Below are 22,632 nucleotides of genomic sequence, written 5' to 3'. Positions count from 1 at the left end.
CTCCTCACTTTTTTTAAAAATATGTTTTATTGAAATTTTTTTCCCAAACAACAATTCTTCTCCTCTTACAAAGCAAACGCAACAATAACAATACAGACATTATTAACAATACGCAAGTAACAAAACCCCTTTATCTTTGACCTAAACTAAACTAAACTTCCCCCCCCTCCCCCCTCCCCCCCCCCTCCCCCTGGGTTGCTGCTGCTGGTCATCTGTCTTCCCTCTAACGTTCCCCTAGGTAGTCGAGAAATGGCTGCCACCGCCTGGTGAACCCTTGAGCCGATCCTCTCAGGGCAAACTTTATCTGCTCCAGTTTAATGAACCCCGCCATATCATTTACCCAGGCCTCCAGTCCGGGGGGTTTCGCCTCTTTCCACATGAGTAGGATCCTGCGCCGGGCTACTAGGGACGCAAAGGCCACAACGTCGGCCTCTTTCGCCTCCTGCACTCCCGACTCTTCCGCAACTCCAAATAGAGCTAACCCCCAGCCTGGTTTGACCCGGGCCTTCACCACCCGCGAAATCACTCCTGTCACTCCCTTCCAATACCCTTCCAGTGCCGGGCACGCCCAAAACATATGTGCGTGGTTTGCCGGGCTCCCACCACACCTCCCACATTTGTCCTCCACTCCAAAGAACCTGCTCAATCTTGCTCCCGTTATGTGTGCTCTATGTAGCACCTTAAATTGAATTAGGCTAAGCCTGGCGCATGAGGAAGAGGAATTTACCCTGCTTAGGGCATCAGCCCACATACCCTCCTCTATCTCCTCCCCTAGTTCTTCTTCCCACTTTCCTTTTAGTTCGCCCACCGACTCCTCCCCCTCTTCCCTCATCTCTCGGTAAATCTCTGACACCTTGCCCTCTCCGACCCACACCCCTGAAAGCACCCTGTCCTGTATCCCCTGTGTCGGGAGCAACGGAAATTCCCTCACCTGTTGTCTAGTAAACGCCCTCACCTGCATATATCTCAAGAAATTTCCCCGGGGCAACTTATACTTTTCCTCCAATGCTCCCAAGCTCGCAAAAGTCCCATCTATAAATAAATCTCCCACCCTCCTAATTCCCAACTGGTACCAGCTCTGAAATCCTCCATCCATTCTTCCTGGGGCGAACCTATGGTTGTTCCTGATTGGGGACCCCACCAGGGCTCCCCGCACCCCTCTCTGTCGCCTCCACTGTCCCCAGATATTCAATGTTGCCGCCACCACTGGGTTCGTGGTAAACCTTTTAGGTGAGATCGGTAGCGGCGCCGTCACCAGCGCCTCTAAACTCGTCCCTTTACAGGACTTTCTCTCCAATCTTTTCCACGCCGCTCCCTCACCCTCCATCATCCATTTACGTATCATTGCCACATTGGCGGCCCAATAGTAATCGCCCAAGTTCGGTAGTGCCAATCCTCCTCTGTCCCTACTACGCTGAAGGAACCCCCTCCTTACTCTCGGAACTTTCCCTGCCCACACGAAGCTCGTGATGCTCCTGTCTATTTTATTAAAAAAGGTCTTGGTGATTAGTATAGGGAGACATTGAAATACAAATAAGAACCTCGGGAGGACCATCATCTTAATTGCTTGCACCCTGCCCGCCAGCGATAGAGGCTGCATGTCCCACCTCCATTTGTTCTACCAACCGTGTCAGATTAAGTCTGTGCAAGGTTCCCCAGCTCCTAGCGATCTGAATCCCCAGGTATCGGAAGTTTCTTTCCACTTTCCTTAGAGGCAAGCCTTCTATCTCTCTACTCTGGTCCCCTGGATGTATCACAAATAATTCACTCTTCCCCATGTTTAGCCTATACCCCGAGAAATCCCCGAACCCCCTCAAAATTCGCATAACCTCTATCATCCCCCCCGCTGGGTCCGACACGTATAACAATAGGTCATCCGCGTATAACGAGACTCGGTGTTCTTCTCCCCCTCTAATCACCCCTCTCCATTTCCTGGAGTCTCTCAACACCATGGCCAGAGGTTCAATTGCCAACGCGAACAACAATGGAGACAGCGGGCATCCCTGTCTTGTTCCCCTATATAGTCGGAAATACTCCGATCTATGTCGACCTGTAACTACGCTTGCCGTTGGAGCCCCATAAAGAAGTCTACCCCAGCTAATAAACCCGTTCCCAAACCCAAACCTCCTTAACACTTCCCATAAATACTCCCACTCCACCCTATCAAATGCCTTCTCTGCATCCATTGCCGCCACTATCTCTGCCTCCCCCTCCACTGGGGTCATCATTATCACCCCTAATAGTCGTCGCACGTTAACATTCAGTTGTCTCCCTTTTACGAACCCTGTCTGGTCTTCGTGCACCACCCCCGGGACACAGTCCTCTATCCTCGATGCCAGTACCTTTGCCAACAATTTGGCGTCCACGTTCAATAATGAAATGGGTCTATAGGACCCGCACTGCAACGGATCTTTATCCCTCTTCAAAATTAACGATATCGTCGCCTCCGACATCGTCGGGGGTAGAGTCCCCCCTTTCCTGGCCTCATTGAACGTCCTCACCATCAATGGGGCCAACAAGTCCACATATTTTCTGTAATACTCCACCGGGAACCCGTCTGGTCCTGGGGCCTTCCCTGCTTGCATGCTTCCCAGTCCCTTAATAACCTGGTCCACCTCAATCGGTGCCCCCAGGCCTACCACCCCCCGCTCCTCCACTTTCGGGAACCTCAATTGGTCCAGGAACTGCCGCATCCCCTCCTCTCCCTCTGGGGGTTGGGACCTATACAGTTCCTCATAGAAGGTCTTGAACACCTCATTTATCTTTCCTGCCCTTCGCACAGTGTCTCCCCTTTCGTCTCTAATTCCTCCTATCTCCCTCGCTGCTGCCCTCTTTCGCAATTGATGAGTCAACAGGCGACTAGCCTTTTCCCCATATTCATACCTCCTCCCCTGTGCTTCCTCCACAGTACCTCCGCCTTTCTGGTGGTCAGAAGGTCAAATTCCGTCTGGAGTCCTCTCCTCTCCCTGTACAATTCCTCCTCCGGGGTCTCTGAAAATTCCCTATCCACCCTTAAAATCTCCCCCAGTAATCTTTCCCTTTCCTTGGCCTCTGTTTTCCTTTTGTGGGCCCCAATGGAGATCAGCTCTCCTCTGACCACCGCTTTTAGTGCTTCCCATACCACTCCCACAGGGACCTCGCCGTCGTCATTGACCTCCAGGTATCTCTCAATACACCCCCGCACTCTTGCACACACTCCCTCATCCGCCATCAGTCCCACATCTAATCGCCAGAGTGTTCTCTGCTCCCTTTCCTCTCCTAATTCCAGGTCCACCCAATGTGGGGCATGATCCGAAACCGCTATGGCTGAGTACTCAGCTTCTTCCACCCTAGAGATCAACGACCTTCCCAAAACAAAAAAATCTATCCGGGAGTACACTTTATGGACATGGGAGAAGAAGGAAAACTCCCTAGCCCTAGGTCTAAGAAATCGCCATGGATCCACTCCCCCCATTTGCTCCATAAACCCCTTAAGTACCTTGGCCGCTGCCGGCCTTCTTCCGGTCCTTGAGCTGGATTTATCTAGCCCCGGGTCCAGCACCGTATTAAAGTCCCCTCCTAAAATCAAGTTTCCTACCTCCAGGTCCGGTATACGCCCCAGCATCCGTCTCATAAATCCCGCATCGTCCCAGTTTGGGGCATACACATTAACCAACACGACCTCCATTCCCTCCAGCCTGCCACTCACCATTACATATCCACCTCCGCTATCTGCTACGATGTTCTTTGCTTCAAATGCTACCCGTTTCCCCACCAAAATGGCCACCCCTCTATTCTTTGCGTCCAGTCCTGAGTGGAACACCTGTCCCACCCATCCTTTCCTTAGCCTAACTTGGTCCGCCACCTTTAGGTGCGTCTCTTGGAGCATAACCACGTCTGCCCTTAGTCCTTTCAAATGCGCGAGCACTCGGGCCCTTTTTATCGGTCCGTTCAGGCCTCTCACGTTCCACGTGATCAGCCTCACTAGGGGGCTACCTGCCCCCCTCCCGTGTCGACTAGCCATTACCTTCTCTAGGCCAGTCCCATATCCCGCCTCCGCGCTCCCGCTCGCTCCCCCAGCGTCGCACACCATCCCCGCCCACCCACTCTTTAGCCATTTCCTTTTGGATTTCCGCAGCAGCAACCCAGTTGTCCCCTCCTCCCTTCCCCCCTCCCCGCTAGATCTCTTTCTAGCATGATTGCTCCCCCCATATTACTTCCGTAAGTCAGCTGACTTCAACTGACCCCGGCTACTCCTGCTCACTCCTCGACCCCACCGTGTGGGGAACTCCCATCCGCCTTGCGCCTGTCTTCCCGCCTTATTCTTTCTGGCGCGGGAACATCCCTTTACCTGACCCGCCTCTTATGGCGCAGCTCCCTTTCCCCTCCCCCTCCCCTTCCCCATTCTCCAACTATGTCCCGTCTTTCCCCCCTCACCGGCGCCCACATTTCCCCAATGTCTCCCCCCTTCCCAATTTACTTCTCAATTAACTTCAACCATAACATTAACAATAACATTTCCTGCAGCATCAGTCCCTCAGTTCCGATCCAATTTCTCTTCTTTGATGAAGGTCCATGCTTCCTCCGCCGTCTCAAAATAATGGTGTCTCTCCTGATACGTGACCCATAGTCTTGCCGGCTGCAGCATCCCGAACTTCACCTTCCTTTTATGCAACACCTCTTTGGCTCGGTTGAAGCTCGCCCTCCTTCTCGCCACCTCCGCACTCCAATCCTGGTATACCCGTACCACTGCATTCTCCCATCTGCTACTCCGCACCTTTTTAGCCCATCTCAGGACCTCTTCTCCTTAAGGCGGTAAAATCGCACGATTATCGCCTTCGGTGGTTCTCCCGCTTTTGGTCTTCTCGCCGGAATCCGATTTGCCCACTCCACCTCCAAGGGGCCCGCAGGGGCCTCAGCACCCATCAGTGAGCTCAGCATCGTACTTGCGTACGCTCCACAGTCCACTCGTTCCACACCCTCCGGGAGACCCAGTATCCGAAGGTTCTTCCTTCGCGCTCCATTTTCTAGGGCTTCGATCCTTTCAGTACACTTTTTATGAAGTGCCTCGTGCGTCTGTGTCTTAACCGCCAGGCCCAGGATCTCGTCCTCAATATCTGTCACCTTCTGCTCCACCACGCGGAGCTCTGTCTCCTGGGTCTTTAATGTCTCCTTGAGCCCCTCAATTGCCTGTAGCAACGGGGTCAGCACCTCCCTCTTCAGCAGCTCCACGCACCGTCTCACAATTTCATCCTGCTCAGGCCCCCATGTCGCCTGCGCTTTCTCCGCCGCCATCTTGTACTTCTCTCTTTCTGACCCTTTGGTCGACGATTCCTCGCGCTGCAGCCGCCGCCGCTGGTTTTTTCCTCCTTCGTTTGGGGGGGACTCCCTTCTCACACACCCCACACCGGGTTGCGTCGTCGAAAAATTCCCCGTTGGGGCTCTTAAAAGAGCCCGAAGGTCCGTCGCTGGAGCCGCCGAAGCGTGCGGCTAGCTAGGCATCACCGCAACCGGAAGTCCCTTCAGTGGCCTTGATGAGGTCTTTTCACAGTTGTTCCCTCTGCTGCTAGAATTCACCTTTGATACAGGCCCTCAGGTCAGCTTGCAGCTTTAAGCTTGCCCTTCCCCCGCCTGCATGCTGGAAGAGGCCCTGTTTATCCTGCAGTTGCAGCCAAATCTTTTACTGTTTATGCCGTGCCTGGCAACCCAGAGACATACCCTTCCTGGGGGACACTGTCGGGGGAATATTGCAGCCTTCTTCCCACACCGGGAAATGTCAAATAAATGCCGTGGGGGCCCTGTAAAAGAGCCCAAAAGTCCGTTCCAAGCAGGAGCTGCCGAATATGCGACCTAGCTCTACATAGCCGCACCCGGAAGTCAGCTCCTCACTTTTGATGGTCACATGCCAACTGAACATTGATGGAGTAGAATCCCTTCTGATTGACAAAGACTTGGTTGATCTGAAAGTGCCTTGATTGCCATATGCGTGCAGTTCATTGATTCCTTGTACATGTGAGAAGCTAATTACAGTAAATGTGAGACCTGTCTGGTTCTTACTAACCTCATCAAGTAGTAAATTAGATGTATATGGCGGCCCTGGAAAGCATGGCATCAGTCACCTGTGAGATGCGCTTATGGGTAGCAGTCTGTGAAATTATGCAGATGCAACCAGAAGATCTCTGGAAGGCACTGGAGGCAATAACCCTTGGCAATGCATGTCCATACCTAGTCCACGGGGAAGAATGCCTTGTTCCAGGAGATAGCAGATGTCATCAATGACTTACTGTGAAAGCCTGAGCCTCCTAAAGCACGATTGCTCGATTATGTTGAGGAAATAGATTCTCTGCCTGTATACCCCGTGTAGGGGTGTTGCCTCCTTTGAATTAGAGCTCTGTGCCCATTCTTCCATCCTGTGGAATGACAGATGACTCTTGAGAAGCTGCTGGTGTTTGCACTGCTCCCTTTGTTACTCATCATAGGTCCAAGGCACATAAGCTGCTTCAAGGCGGACAGCAAGAAAGTGCTGATCAAGGTGAATAAAGTCCAAGGTAGCAGAAATGACTTCCAAAGGTTTTAAAACCACATGTAAAAACAGTGAAAGCAGACTTTTGGGCTAAATCTTGTGAGAAAAGTCCTTCCATCTAGGCAAGGAACCAGCTGAGCAGTTTCAATCCTTAAAGACTTTCCAGCTTGTCACTTTCACAGAGTGATCCATCCCTGCTGTGCTCTTGCCTTGTTGACCATGGTAATTTCACACAGCTCAGGAAATCCATGTGCTGTTTATTAAAGTCAGAACTAATTGACTCATAGTATATTTAAATGACAGACCCAACACCTCTACAAGTGTTTCCCGTATGCCTCCACGGTTCTCTGGTAAAAACTGGTGAACTGGATCATGTTAGGTTTCCAACACGCATGCATTATTTAGAGATTTAACCACTCCTCCCCCACCATAATCCATTCTCTTTCCAGGTAAAATACTGCCAAGTACTCCAGCAAAATGTGGAAATGAAAGCGTTTGCAAATATCTGTGCATTTCTATATAAAACACTCTAATTTAAACAAATTCTGATTAACCACATCACTTGGAGGTGGTCGTATATTCAATATTATGGGCAGCATGGTAGCACAGTGGTTAGCACTGTTGCTTCACAGCGGCAGGGTCCCAGGTTCGATTCCCAGCTTGGGTCATTGGCTGTGCGGAGTCCGCATGTTCTCCCCGTGTCTGAGTGGGTTTCCTCCCAGTGCTCCGGTTCCTCCCACAAATCCTGAAAGACATGGGGCGGGATTCTCCGCGAACCGGCAGGGCGGTCAACTCGGGCGCGAAGGAGTGGCGTGAATCCTCCGCACCTTCAGGGGCTAGGCCGGCGCCGGAGTGGCTTGCGCCTGGCAGGCGCGGAAGGAGCTTGGCGCCACGCCAACCGGCGCCGAAGGGCCTCCGCCGGCCGGCGCGAGTTGGCACATGCGCAGGAGCACCAGCGTGTGCTGGCGTTATCCCAGCGCATGCGCAGGGGGGGATCATCTTCGCATCTGCCATCACGGAGGACCACAGCAGCCGACGGGGAGGAATAGAGTGCCCCCACGGTACAGGCCCGCCCGCGGATCGGTGGGCCCCGATCGCGGGCCAGGCCACCGTGGGGGCACCTCCCAGGGCCAATCCCCCCCCCCCCCCCCCCCCCCCCCGCCCTCCCCCCCCCCCCGAGGACCCCGGGGGCCGCCCGCAGAGCCAGGTCCCGCCGGTAAGTACCTGGTGTATTTTATGCCGGCGGGACCGGCCTAAAACAGGCGGCCACACGGCCCATCGTAGGCCGGAGAATCTCCAGGGGGGTTGCTGCCAACGGCCCCCGACAGGCGCGGTGCAATTCCCGACCCCGCCAAATCCCCGGCGCCGGCAAATTCAGCAGCCGGCGGGTGCGGGATTCACGCCGCCTCCCAGCGATTCTCCGACCCGGCGGGGGGTTGGAGAATCCCGCCCGTGCTGTTAGGTGAATTGGATATTCGGAATTCTCCCTCAGAATACCCGAACTGGTGCCGGAATGTGGCGACTAGAGGCTTCTCACAGCAACTTCATTGCAGTTAATGTAAGCCGAGTTGTGACAATAAAGATTATTATTATTACACACAACTAATTGCAGGACCTTTGTGTTGAGCTACAAGAAAACATTTCAGTGCTGAACATGGTAACATGGGTTATGTGAATAAGTGTATTAATATATCAAAATATATTTGGAAATCAACTTAATGCCATAAATTTGCAACTGACATGAGCTGATCCCATTTCTACCAATAGTTCTCAATTTTTAATTTTGAAGGGAGATTTACAAAGTGTAGAATATACTGATAGTGCTAAATTATGCACCAGCAGGGATATTGGCCTACATACAAAACTGATTCAGAAGGAAGTTTGAAGGAAGTGGGCTCAATTTCTCTGGCAAAATAAAATTTTCCTGTGCAAGCTGGTTCCAAAATTACATTGGCACGAAAATCCATGGTTTATTTCCAAAGGCCTCTAGTTGAGAGGAGAATAATACCTTGTTTACGATACGAAACAAATTTGAATTCATATGTAAATTTGGATTATCTAACTTTAATTTCTATAGTAAACCTGGAGAATGCCTCATATTTCTGGCGCAGATCTAGGTTCGAGATCTAGTCCAGTTCAATGAGATTGGAGGGAGTCGGTATTGTGACTTCATACCCAAACCTTGAAGCACATGTTCCAATTCTCAACGCAGCAATTCTTTTCATACCTGTCGCTACCAGTTGAAGAAAACTGATATCTCTGATTCCCTTGGCAATGATGATCACAAATGAAGGATATTCTCTCTTTTCTGCACCTATTTCTGGCATCTCCATGATTGGGGGAGGAGGGTGCATCCATGCTCCTTTCCATTAGTATTTGTGTCATGTACTTTTCTCCCCATTATTGTTTCTTGTCTCTGTTTGTGTCCTCAGATGTTTTTCTGTCTCATTTCTCATTTACTTCTGTTTCTACCTCTATCCTGTTCTCTTTCTTACCACATTTGTCCATCTCAGTGTTACAATTCTCTCTCTTTCCGTAGTCTTCTACTTATCTCTCTTTTTTTCTACTTTTTTCTGTGTTTGTTTGGAACTAGCACTAGCAAAAGTACTGAAGGCTTGCACTCCAGAACTTGCCATATCCCTAGCCAAGCTGTTCCAGTACAGCTACAACACTGGCATCTACCCGGCAATGTGGAAAAGTGCTCAAATAGGCTAATTGAGGTACAAATGAAGATGAATTTTAAAGGAGGACAGGGAACATAATTAACTCAATCTAAAACTTCAAAAATTCTTCACTACAAATTTGGAATTATTTTCTTTTTAAAACAAATCAGACTTAACAAATAGATTGGGTTGAAAATGTGTGCTATTCCAAATTATGGAAAGTCTGGTATCTGAAACACGTAACTTATATAGATGACAAAAAGGGACCTCAATGCTAGGAAGTTGTTGTAAAACACACATTTTAAATGAATGAACAAGAACACTACCAGCACCTCACAGGAATATTTGTGTGAACCCAGCAGGAGTGAAATTCCACTTTTGTGGAGAACAAAAGAAAAGGTATCAGATTGGCCACTCATACATTCCTTTTGACTTTAATTTCCATTGACTTCAATGAAAGGGAAAAACTGACATTGTATATGACAGGAGGTTTGTCCATTATTGTCTATTTTGCACCCTTGCTGAAGTTGAATTTTACATTCAGCACTACTCAAAAACCATACAATATATTTTAGAAAAGAGCAGGCTGCACAGCATACACCGGTGTGTGCTTGAATAATTTATCTAATGTTTCAGAAAATATGCGAATAGATGTTAATTTCTATCTGGATAAAATAACTGTGCCCTTGACACATTGCTTTACCAAATGTCTAGCCAATAGCCTCAAATGTCTAGCCAATAACCTACTGATGTTCTCATGTGTTCTCTGTGAGATTAATATCTTGATATGAATGGGAATGAACTTGAAATAATTCATGGTTTTGCTAACGTCACAGGTATAAATGGAGTGAAGGCAGCAACATAAATTTCCAGGATTTTAAGATGGTGGGGTTTTCTTTCCTGCCATCTGAAGAGTGAGCGGGAAACATATCCTGGCCAATATTGCCTGCTCCACAGTCATTTACTGCTCCAACAAGTATAAATTGGTTGGCGGCAGGACTTCTGCCCCTCACTCAGGATGAAGTCCCACCTTAGACAGCTGCTGGCCAATCAGATTGGCCAAAAGCTGCAATGGACAGGACTGGGACTACAAGCAGTCCCCAGAGCCTAGTGTGGGGGTCTCAGGGTGAGGAGGGTAGGTGAAACCTGGGGAGTCGGACAGAGGGGGTTTGGGGTGTCGGCCTTATGAGGTGGGTGCCCAATGTTAAAATGGGACTGCTTCCTGCCTGAGGATTGAACTCGGTTTATTTTCAGGATTCCTTCATACCCCAAACTGGAAAATTGAACTGGCTGGAAAACAACCCTAAAGTGGTCAATAATTGGCTGCTTAAGAACTTAAATTGAGGCAAGGGCAGAATGGTCGGTCGAGGATAATCCGCCCCAGTGTGAAATTGCGGCAAGGTCAGAGAGAGTGGAAATCCAGCAGGAAGCCCATCTGTGGAATTTTATACTCAGCCTCCACCTACAAACCCTTCTTTTGGGAGGAGTGTAAAGTTCTGCCCCATGTTTTGCAAAGCTCATCTCTCATTCACTCAAAATATGTTTTGTGGGAGAATGATGAGGGCAATTTTGATGTTGAATGATATTCATTCAGCTGCTAGTTATACATCTTTCCTGAAAGCCAAGTGGCCAAATTGATATCATCCATTTTACACTTACACCCGAAATCAAACTGACCCCAGTATGTGTTGCCGGGCCACTCTGGTGGACCTCATAACAATCAACTCAAAGACTGCCTTCAGACTTCTCAGATTTAATTTAAAACTGTTGGAAGGCAAGGCCTAAAGTAATAAGGGAGAATGGCAAATACAATATTTACTTTTGAAGTATTGTAGTATAAAAGTTTATTTTCAAGTTTTATTTTAAGTTCTATTATAATTAAGATATTTCTAAAATCAGCAGAATCTGTTAGGAGACATAGATCACTTTTAAGTTCAGGGTGAGCTACCTTACCAGTGAACACCATTTAATGATACAAAGCAAGACTACTATATCACAAGGCTCCTGGAATGTCTGAGAGTGCATTTTAGTGGCCACAGTGTCAGGCTAAGCACTGCCAGGCACCTCTTCTTACTGGATGACAAATGCTGTTTGATCAGCTCATGCCTGTTAATATCTATAAAGCTGCCATTTTACTTGTGCTACATTCACATCATTATGAATTGCGGCTAGGTAGCACGGTGGTTAGCACCTTTTTTCTTAAAAAAAAAATTTAGAGTACCTAATTCATTTTTTCCAATTAAGGGGCAATTTAGCGTGGCCAATCCACCTACTCTGCACATCTTTGGGTTGTGGGGACGAAACCCACGCAAACACGGGGAGAATGTGCAAACTCCACACGGACAGTGACCCAGACCCGGGATCTAACCTGGGACCTCAACGTTGTGAGGCAACAGTGCTAACTACTGCCCCACCGTGCTGCCCTTGCACTGTTGCTTCACAGCGCCAGAGTCCCAGGTTCGATTCCGGGCTTGGGACACTCTCTGTCCAGAGTCTGCACGTTCTCCCTGTGTCTGCGTAGGTTTCCTCCGGGTGTTCCGGTTTCCTCCCACAAGTCCCGAAAGACATGCTGTTAGGTGAATTGGACATTCTGAATTCTCCGTCTGTGTACCCGAACAGGCGCTGGGGTGTGGCGACTCTGGGATTTTCACAGTAACTTCATTGCAGTGTTAATGTAAACCTACTTGTGACAATAATAAAGATTATTATTACTATAAGATTCTGTAAGAAATCCCACCGATTCATTCCATTTTTCTCACTGGGTCTAACACTGCCATTTTTTGGTTAAGGTTCCACCCATTGTACTTCTGTTACCTGGTTAAGGAAACACCCTATGGTTATTAAAGGCAAAGTTAACTCTTCTCCCCATTTTGATGTTGAGATGGGTATTGCAGGAACACATTGACTACACTGATGAAATATTGATTGTTAGTCCCCAGCTATAAATAAGTGCTCCTGTACAGTGACTGTTGCCATGGTATATATCTATTACCTAATACTGATGCTAAAAACAATTATAATAATAATCTTTATTGATTTATATGAAGCAACAGTGCTAACCACTGCCTCTTAAATTGCTTTTCTCCCCATGAGAATCACGTCACGCTCTTGCCACCCTCCCCCTGATTTGCTCGCCTCAGGAAAACTTAATCACTCCATATGAACGCTTCCCCAGCAATGCCCAGCACTTATTCCAAATCCATGAGAGGGGATGTCAGCACCAAAGCCAGCATTGCGTTTCACAGAGGTAGCTGACCAGACTCCTGGATAGTGTTCAGCAGAGGCGGGAGGTGCTGTACCCACAATCCGGATGATGGCCCACCAGCAGGGTTTCCATCCCCGCCTGAGAGGCAATAGCTGCCTTGGTGAGTGTCAGCACTCTCCAGAAAAGGATGGAGCAGCAGTGCAGCCAACCACCTCGCAGGTTGCCCACAGGTGACAGTACCTCCCCCTTTCTCTCTCTCTCTTCCCCCCCCCCCCCCCCCCCCCCCCCCCCCCAAAATCCCAATATCAATGCTCAGGCCTTACATTGCAGCCAGTCTTCTCCAAAGAAGAGGATGTCATGGGTTGACAAAATGTAGACCGCCTGTTCCACCCCGGAGGTGAGTTAGAGGAACACACCAGGACCCCGGACCTTAAAGGGGGCTGTAACAGATGAGAGCTCATCCTGTGTCTTAAACCCCATGATAATTCCTTTCTTTGGCAGGAATGGAATCCCTTACGGTTCGTAAATGGCGGGGCATGATGCCTTGGAGACCGCAGGGCCTGGTATTATGGCTCTCCTGGTCCCAGTCCAAGTATTTGCACATGTGGGCCCTTCCATAAAGGGCATCTGTCACCTCCTGAGTATATTCTTGCGCAGCTGACTGCGAGATGCCTTACAGACTATCGGTGGTGCCCTGAAACGAGCTGTTCACCTAGAGTTCAGAGCAGCAGTGACTTTAAAGGCCATGGGCATTGGGTGTCCTCCCATTCAATGAGGTGCCAGCTCTTGCAGGACATGGCAAAGGTAGTCCACCGTTCCCTAGGACAGGCACAGTCTTCTCCAGCATTTGGCTCCGACATCTGTAAATAGGAAGAGTGGCATCCGAAGACCCTTGGCCAACGCAATCTCCAACACGGCTGTTTCCTCTGTGGTGCTGCTCCCTGTAAGGCTAAGGGCTTAGGCTCCCCCTCCTCAGCAAAGTGCTGGTTCTTGCCAAGTGCAGCGGCATGTCCCTGCTGCTTCTCTACCACTATCAGTAAAAACGCCTACTTGACAGGCTCCATGATTCTCCAGAATCATACACTGAAAAGAGAAGAAAAACAAAGTGAGCGGTGAGGATTTCTAAGAAGGGCCTGTCCCTCAGCCTCTTTGATGATTGCCTCTCCACTCAGCTTCACACCCTCCTCTCTCACACTGGTATGTCCCAATTCTTGTCCCTCCCAGGTCCACCAGAATCATATGCCTGCATACTCGAGAGTCTTATCGGCACATTTACCATGGCCGTTCTCCAACCCCTCCCCCCATTACTTGCATTAGGCTATTGAGTGCATGCATGGGATCCACGTCTGCATCCTCAAGAGGCACCTTAAAGAAGTCCCCGTCATGACGTGATGGGGTGAGTGATAATAGCGTTTACCATGAAGCTTTGCTTTGGGGGTCACATCACAGTATCCTGCGATATAAACTCTTGATTGAGCATTGGGGTTTAATGCTTGGGGCTCAAATCAGTCGCAGTTCTCTTTAGCTCTGTACCTTTCATTGGTACTGTTGAGTTACCAATGAAGGGTGAAATTGTATTCTAGTCAATTGAATGCTTCTTGTAACAGATGAGACACAGCTAATTAGAGTAAAGCCTGCAATGAGCATGACAAGCACACATCTAGAGGGTACCCTCATTGTACTATTTCACAGCCCTACACACTTATTCCAGAGAGATGAACCTCTCAGCCAAGTGCAATAGATATTCAATATCGCTCAATCCCCTGGTACTTGGAGTGCTGCCTGAGTGTGGGGTTCTACGCACAGTTCAGTTGTGTTTCCCCAAGTGAGAGGGTGTTTGTTACTCATGATGCAAGCCATTCCTGATGCACCCACTCTGCCCTTGTAGCCTGGCTTCTCATGGAACCCCATCCAGTTACTTCACAGTTGTTAAAAGCAAATTACTGCGGATGCTGGAATCTGAAACCAAAGAGAAAATGCTGGAAAATCTCAGCAGGTCTGGCAGCATTTGTAGGGAGAGAAAAGAGCTAATGTTTCGAGTCTAGATGACCGTTTGTCAAAAGTTCACAGTTCTTCACAGTTGTCCCCAGTGCTGACCCTTAATATTCACCTCCTGCAATCCACTTTGCAGCTCCCAGTTAGGATGGGAACTCCCTCAGCAGTGATTTGACCACATGCCCAGCAAGGAGGACACAGGAAGCGATGCCAGTTTCCAGACCCCTTTTAAAGCAAGGGGCATCCCAAAATGAATGGAAGCAAGGCCTGCTAGAGGCCCCTCCCCCCGGGAATGAGTGACTGACCCCCAGCCCCAAGCTGAGTTTCCACCACATTCTCTCCGGTGCACCCTGAGCAGTGAAGAGCCTGGGGAATCATAGTGGCCTGAGAGCTTACATCTGATATCACCCTCAAACAGAGGCGCCAGTTTTGCAATTTTGTAGACTTGTTGTAAATTGTGCTGTCATGACATCAAACTCGCGTCCCGTGAATATTCCATGAAGGGTGAAGGCCCGGAGAGAGTTTCGCTAATGATATTAAAATGAGGTTCCGGGGCTCGTGTGGCATGATTCGCACAACTCCACTGGTGAATGGGGGGAGAACGGGGTATAGATTCCAAAAGCCAATCACGTCGGAGAGAATTACGTTTTTCGACTCTCTCCGGATTCTGAGCTCGTGCCAATGGGGGCTCAAAATCACCCCCACTGCGTCTGTATGAGATGTCTTGAAAAATATACTTGTTGTGTGATTGCCCTTTAATGCTAGTTTCACTGCATTGATAAAACCTGTTGAATCTTGAGCTTTTTTGAAGGAAAATAATAATTAAAGATGATCAGAGGCATAAGGATTTTTAAGAATCTTTTTGCCAAAATTCCTCTTGCTTCACAGTGTAACTTTTTTTATGAATTGAAGGTCTATGAAAGAAGCATAAAAACATGTAATTACTAAAGATTTAAAATCAAAACAGAACATTGTGCAAATACATTAATTTCAGTCAACAGGTAATGAGAAAGATAGTGTGAGGTCTTATAAAAGCATATTGTTTAAATGGAAAGTGGCTTTCTGGTTATTTAGTTGTATGGTGAAGACATAAATGTTTCAGTGCATTTGTTTGGTACATATACCTTAAATAGTAATATTTTCCTATCTTGTTCCTAGGGCTGTGACTCCCAGGTGAGCATGTCCGAGATGTCCTGCAGTGAAAGCACTTCTTCCTGCCAATCTCTGGCACATGGCTCAACACCAGAAATCCTAGTTGGCCTGCTGTATAATGCCACCACTGGCAGACTGTCAGTTGAAGTCATAAAAGGAAGCCACTTCAAAAACTTGGCAGTGAACAGACCACCTAGTGAGTACAAGGCTTGTCTCGAATCCAGAAATGCTGAATGACTCTTGTGGAGACTGAAAATATATATAACATTTAATTTTTTAAAACTCATTGAAATAATGTAGGCACTCAGTTGATCACCAAAACAAGATATTTCTCCTGTTAATTAGAAAGAAACATATAATGTTCATTGGAACTGTAGGAAAATCTTGACTTTTTCATCTTCAGTAATGCCAATTTAGTAAAGTATATTTAGCCCCAACTCTTATTTCAGTTGAAAGACTATCATTAGTGCTTAAAAGCTATATAGATCTATGCATTGATAAAATATTAATCAGCATTCACTTCATGATTGCTTTTAATTATATGCGTTAAATAGTTATTACTTCCACATTTTACCAGTTTCAGATCCTGCACACCACCTTGTAGTAAAAGCGAGTAACCACTTCATCATTTATTGAAAATTTCATATTCCAGCATAATATTATGTGACTCGATTCTAACTAATAAGTAGTTGAAATTCCTTTTGCTTCTCAATAGTCAGATCCATAAACATACATTTCAGCCTACTTATTGAATTACATTTGATTCATATAAATGTGTCTGGCCTAGAATGGATGCATTAATTGCTTTGGTTTAAAACTGTCCTCTTTTGCTTCTAACATTTAAGTTTATGATGTAGATTGATGAGATAAAATATCCCTACTCTATGGAACCTGTTAATAAAATTAAAAGTTTTCTCAATATCGCTCACAAGTAAATGTTAATCACTGACACAACACCAACTGGGTATTCTCAGTCCATAAGAGATGACTGGTGTGAGAAGTGGAAACATTTAGATCAATGCAATGATGGATGGTCCTATGAAATTGGAATGAAGTATTAGGAAAAATAGAAAGAAATGTAATATGTAGCTGATTGTCCTGTACCTGACCTACTTGCTGTAACACTGGATGCCCAGAGCAGAAAATGTTTCAATCCACAGTAAATTTTATTCCCATATTGAATTCAGCCAATAAATTAGAAAGCTAAATATACTGTTACATTTGTACATACATGCAAATCTTCTTCAGATTACTGCCTAATTTGAAATTTAAATTACATGTTATGCCTGCGAAAGGCCTTACTGCAATATTCATTTTTAGACTAACCAAGAAAAAAACATAGGGCTGGATTTTCAAGGCCAGGATCTAATTCCTGGATTCCTGGCCCAATTCCTAGGGTTTCTAATTTTTACCACGGCTTTTTAAGGGTGTGGTGTACCCTGCTGGCTCCTCATGACCCCCTCCCCCCCCCCCCCCACACCCACACACACACACTTAAGATATGACATTCCCATGCCTATTCCCACCATTTACCAATTAACCCTATAGTGACAATAGGATATATATAAAAAAGTTTTTAAAATACAGTCAGCCATTAAAAACCTCCTACTTTCATAAAAAAAACTACTTTTTACTCCAGCCCAATAAAAATGTCAATAATCCAGTTCCTTTAAAGTATCAATAGCAGAACCTGCAAGCACCTGATACATCTTTTCTTGTGTAAGTAAACATTGTAGGCTGGGATTTTATTTCGCCCCTGTGAGAATGACAACACCGGTGGAAAGTCTCATGAGATTTATACTGCCAGGGGCAGATTTGATCTCCTGGTATTGACGGATGTCTGGATAATTAATTAAATTGCAAGAAAGGGAGTTTTAAGCAAGATTTCTGTTTGCTAAAAACAGGTTGGTCAACATCACTGGCCTCCAAATGCACCAATTCAGAAGCAGTTTAACATAAACAAGAATCTCTGCAAAATCACGTTTTCTAATTATCCCCGCCCCTCGTTGGTGATGTAGTGAGGTTCTCACACAGAAAGATTGGGACCCTCATTTCCATAAATTATCATTGAATTAAAGAGCTTCCCCGCCGTATGTTCCTCCCACATGAACTCCCCTCGTTGGCTTGATGTCATGCAGTGAGGTTAACAACTGCTTGTGCAAAACGTGAACCTGGTGAAAGGAACCCACCAGGGGCACACATGTAAGTGTAGCATTATCTTGGCACTACCTCTTGACACTTACCTGGCACTACCCCTCTGTGCCAGGAGGCAGTGCCAGCGGCTCCTCTGGGGAGCTTCATTGGGGGAGGGTATTCCTCTTAATTGTGGGGGGGGGGGAGATTTTTTAAAATTGCAGATCGGGCACCCTAATAGGTTCCGCTCACCAGTGTGATGGCGTCAGAGATGCCAGCACTATTTTCTTCACTCTAACTGCTGCATTATCTGGTGAGATAAGCCAGCTGGGGAGCTGCACACCGGTGTTCTCGCCAGAGCCAGTTAGAGAACAAAATCGGAACATTTTGCCTGTACAGTTGAAAGCATTGATGAGAAAGCCAGCACTGTCAACACAGCAATATTTTCCTTCATTATACATTCTTGGCTGAGAGCCGAGACATCCATTGGACTGTTGATACACCTGACCGCCCCATCCCCCCCTCCCCCATGGAAAACATTGCTTTACATGGGCCATAGGGGTTAGTTGGAGGGGTGCATAATGTGGCAGGAAAGCATGAGAGACCATAGCAGCAGTTGGTTGATTGCATAGTTTCACATGGAAGAGCTGAACTATTTCCTGGGTCAGCTGGCCCAACTGCAGCCCATCCCCCACCCCGCAATGAAAGTCATTCCCTCCCTGGCACTTTCTCCTGAGGAGAGAGGGTCAATAAAGGACCTTTCCTAACTCCTCCTACCCATTTTGAGGAAGGAAATCCAGCTAACAGTATTCAGGTCTGTACAATATCTTATTTACAGGCTAGAAATCACTACTGGTGATACTTTATTAAATGGGTAATAAATAGCTCCATCTAAACAGTGAACAGTAGAATGTCACAAAATTACATTAGGAATTCATTCACTGTCAAGGCCTACAGTGATTTCTAGCCTCATGTAACAACCAGGCATAATTGACCTTATTCATGCTGGTGTCATTATCTGTAGTTCCACTTGCAATAAAATAGAAATTTATGAGCACATTAAATAAACTAAAATTAAAGACAAATGTGGGAAAAATATAATTTATGGCCCAACTTACTCTTCTTCCTATTGCATACCCATCACTTTTCTCCAGTAGTACACTTGCCCCCGGGGAAATATGTTTTGCCTTAAACTTGTGTCATTTGAGCCCTTTTCTCCCAACATTATTAAATCGATCTGGAAAAATATAAATTAAAGTTCTGTATATATTAACTTTATATTTTTCTTTCAAGTCACATTCTGTTGCAGAATGACTGAAACTAAAGTAGGTTTAAGCAATATTACATAATTGCGTAAATCCTCAAGCATTGATTGTTTTTAGGACCAGCCTGCAAACACTTTTTGGGGCCTTCATACGCTTCACAATCCCACATTAAAAAAATGCTTTTAAACGCATGTAATCAAAAAGTATTGCCAGCATTTGTAAATGAGGTGTAAAACATATTATAAAGTAATAACTTCCAAACATAATCACTTTTTTTATTGTTCACTAACTTCACATTAAACAGAAGCAAGTCGGAATTCTTATTTTTTCTGCAAATATTTTTCATGAACTCAAAAAACTCTGGCATTTGCCATGATGATACCTCCTCATTCTGCCTTATGTATATTCGGTCATTTATTTTACAGTTACTTTACCAAGACTTCATGGAGCTTTGCTGATAGGTAATTGCTCTGGTAAACTATATTGTAACCAATAAAAATGGCAGGTGCCTAGAATGATGAAGTGCATAGTTGCCCAGTCCTTGGAAAATTAGACATAGAATCCTGCACCCACACTCGGCAGGAGGAAGTCAAAATCCACTGTAATTGGCAACACAATTATGGCTAAAAGCTCTGCTCACAATTTTATTGCTAGGTTAATTAAGCCACCAAAGTTCCATACAATGAAGCATTGACCACACAATGTGCCTGAGAAGGACCGTTGTTGCTGGCATGGCATTTGAACTGTATCATTAAATCCATTGACTTTTTACTGGCTTTGGCTCTGATTCTGAAAAAAATGGTTTCCAAATCTACAAAATTAACATTTTTTGCATATAATTGGATTTTTCTGCAATAATTCTGGAAATAACTTCAGAGGTCTTTTTTTTTTAAGAGAATTGGTACATCAGCAAATGTTTTGAAAATGTTTGCCTTTCACAGTAAACATAGATTTCACATGTAATACTGGCACTCGAGGTAAAACCACAGGAAGTTCGTAAAACTAAAGTTTTTTGCATTAGACTGTAGGTAATTAAAAATCCACTGTTTAACATGGTAACAGTTTTCTCACTAAATATGCCACTATTGTCAATAAAGCATAGTTAACTTTAAAATTTGATCATCATGATTCATTCCTGCAACATTTTTCTCAGTTTTCTATCTGAAGTAACATTTTTTAGAAACCTATTTTATTGGATTGATTGTGTAACTCTCTATAACAGTGTATACTACATGACCAGAAATTTAAAAAAAAATTAAAAAAATTTCCCACTGCTTGACCCATCAAAGTTTGCAATTGTTGCACAATTACTTTGTGTGAAAACAAACTGCACTTGACAAGAATCTAATTTTGAAAACATATATATATTGAAAGGACTTGTTAACTTACTTCAAGTGACATTTGAAGGTCCACCCTATACATTCACAGATAAGCTAATGTTTTAGTTTGATAATTATTGTATTGCAATTCATAAACTTGGTTGACTTTATGACAAAAAAGAATCAGTTCCTGACATAGTGGTCAATAAAATGGGCAATGAAATGTCACTATGCAGTACATGGGAAACAAGGACCTTTGACTTTCTCATTTATGAAGAGGGAATGGATAATAATTTACTGATGTTGCAAAGTAATTAGATGTCTAAGAAATTGTAAGTATACATTTTTGTAGCAAGATAATGAGAAATTTAGTCATAACATCAGAAAACTAATAATCCTCTCTGTTGGATCCTTTCTTGTTAGTAAACTGTTAAATCTCTTGTACTTTTACCACTGTAGTAAACAGTGTTCCTCGTTTTAACTTTTGACCTATGACCCTTTCTCACCCAACTATTGACATCTGGCCATTATTTCTTTTACTGCTTTCCACCCCCTGTTGTCAGATGGACTGTTCTGTTGTCTAAAACACTTGATAGGTGGGCAGGTTTATATAATCCGAGGTGAGTTGCAGTACAGGAACGCTATTAGTGGCTCTTGTCTCTTTCATGTGAAAGAAACCTGCCAGCAGTGAAGCTGTCCACCATTTGTGCTGGCTTATTAAGAGACTTTTAACTAATGTTATTTCCTGAGATCAGGATAAGCTATACTGCTGGAACAAACCATCTCTCCTTAAGCAAAAAAAAGCTGTGGAAAAGTCATTCAGACTTGGTATTTTATTCTATCATTACTGTATATAGTATGAGGATATTATAAGTGTAGTGCTTTTAAATTAAAACATAGGTGCTGTTCAACCCTGATAAACATATATATGTATATATTTGCTTTGCCAAAATATTGAATGCTTTGATCAGGATTTTCTTTTATAAAATTCAAGATAAACATAGTTGAAACATCTTTTATTACCCAATTATTAGTCAATAAATCATTTATTTAACTAGTTAATAGTTACTAAAGCAAAACTGAAACATATAATACAATGTGTATATATTTAATACTATTTGTGAAATGTATTGCTTACTGTGGGTGATGTTTGACAGTTGTTAGGTCCTAATTAATATTTTGGAAATTCCGTCCGAACTGGCAATGACTCATGCTTAGATCCAGATCTTGCACTTATGAACAGGCCCGGATTTTGGGGTGGTATGATGGGGAAACTGTCAGTGTTCATCGTCATTATTCTTCTGAAACTTACAAAAGCTTCTGGAATCTGCACAGTTAAACACAGAAATCCAGAATTTGCTGTCAGCAATTCTATGCTTTTCCATAGGATGCGCTGTTGAAGTCTCCCACACTGCAATCAATTAGTAATCACTGAAATGAGGAGAACTTTGCCTTTTATGCTATTAGTTTCACTGTAAAACCCCTTGAAAATGGTACGCATCTTATGGAATGAGGTGTAACTTTTTTTAAAGTAGCATACTATGTTTGTAACTACTGCTGAAAACCTCTTTGGCCCTGCAAAACTCATTTTACATTTGTGAAGTGTCAAATTTCACCACTATGATCAAAAGTATCAATTTGGCTGGAAACGAAGTTGAATTCAAACTGAGGCTTTATTAGTATCTGATGTGTGGCCTCCTACAGCAGCTGATGAAATGGCTGCGAGCTGAAGGCTACGCATATTTATAACCCGGCTCCTGGGCGGAGCTAGCATGCAGGGGCCCAGGTGAACCTGTAGTGCGGGTTCTACCGTACAACCCTTAATATAAGAACACAGTGGTTTACCACATTCACCCCCTGTTAAAATTGAATCCAGCGGGGGTGGTGGATAACTATATACAATTCACAATCTTTAATATTTATAGAAAGGTAAAGAAATGTCTCTGGTCATCCAGTGGGCCGATCAGAGATTCAGCCGGTCCGGTGCCTTGATCGTTCTCTGGGATCGACGAAGTGGAGCCGGCGATGTTGGTGCTGTCATGGTCGAAGTTGACTCCGGGAGAGTGCCAAAATCCTCTTCATCAACGGGGGTGGGCAGGGGCAGGACGGACAGTCCTGGGAGTGTGATGGGGGCGATGGGGGAGGGGAGGGTGGCGCCGGGGGCAACCGGGGTGGGCAGGGGGTGGAACCTGCTGGTGCCAGGTCTCTGAGGGAGACGGTATCCTGGCGGCCATCGGGGAATGCCACGTAGGCGTACTATGGGTTTGCGTGGAGCAGGTGCACCCTTTCTACCAACGGATCCGCTGTGTGGAGCCACACATGTTTACGGAGAAGCACGGTTCCCGGAGCTGTGAGCCAAGTTGGGAGTGATACCCCGGATGTGGACTTTCTGGGGAAG

At 45.6% G+C, this 22,632-nt stretch overlaps 1 protein-coding gene across 4 annotated transcripts in view; it reads left to right on the top strand.

The window, feature by feature from the left end:
• The window catches only part of LOC140425519 (synaptotagmin-14-like), a 349,470-nt gene that overhangs the window by 319,246 nt on the left and 7,592 nt on the right, over positions 1 to 22,632 (top strand). For 2 of the 4 annotated variants that reach the window (XM_072509918.1, XM_072509898.1), the window contains 2 exons: positions 15,524 to 15,713; positions 20,798 to 20,854. In XM_072509918.1, coding sequence (XP_072366019.1) covers positions 15,524 to 15,713; positions 20,798 to 20,854 — 247 coding nt within the window. The remainder of the gene's footprint in view (positions 1 to 15,523; positions 15,714 to 20,797; positions 20,855 to 22,632) is intronic. The other 2 variants (XM_072509927.1, XM_072509909.1) reach the window with 1 other exon arrangement.

Source organism: Scyliorhinus torazame, chromosome 1, assembly GCF_047496885.1.
Source record: "Scyliorhinus torazame isolate Kashiwa2021f chromosome 1, sScyTor2.1, whole genome shotgun sequence".
Classification (NCBI taxonomy): domain Eukaryota; kingdom Metazoa; phylum Chordata; class Chondrichthyes; order Carcharhiniformes; family Scyliorhinidae; genus Scyliorhinus; species Scyliorhinus torazame.
The sequence above is the reverse complement of the archived record's forward strand: the minus strand, read 5'-3'. Positions and strand labels throughout refer to the sequence as shown.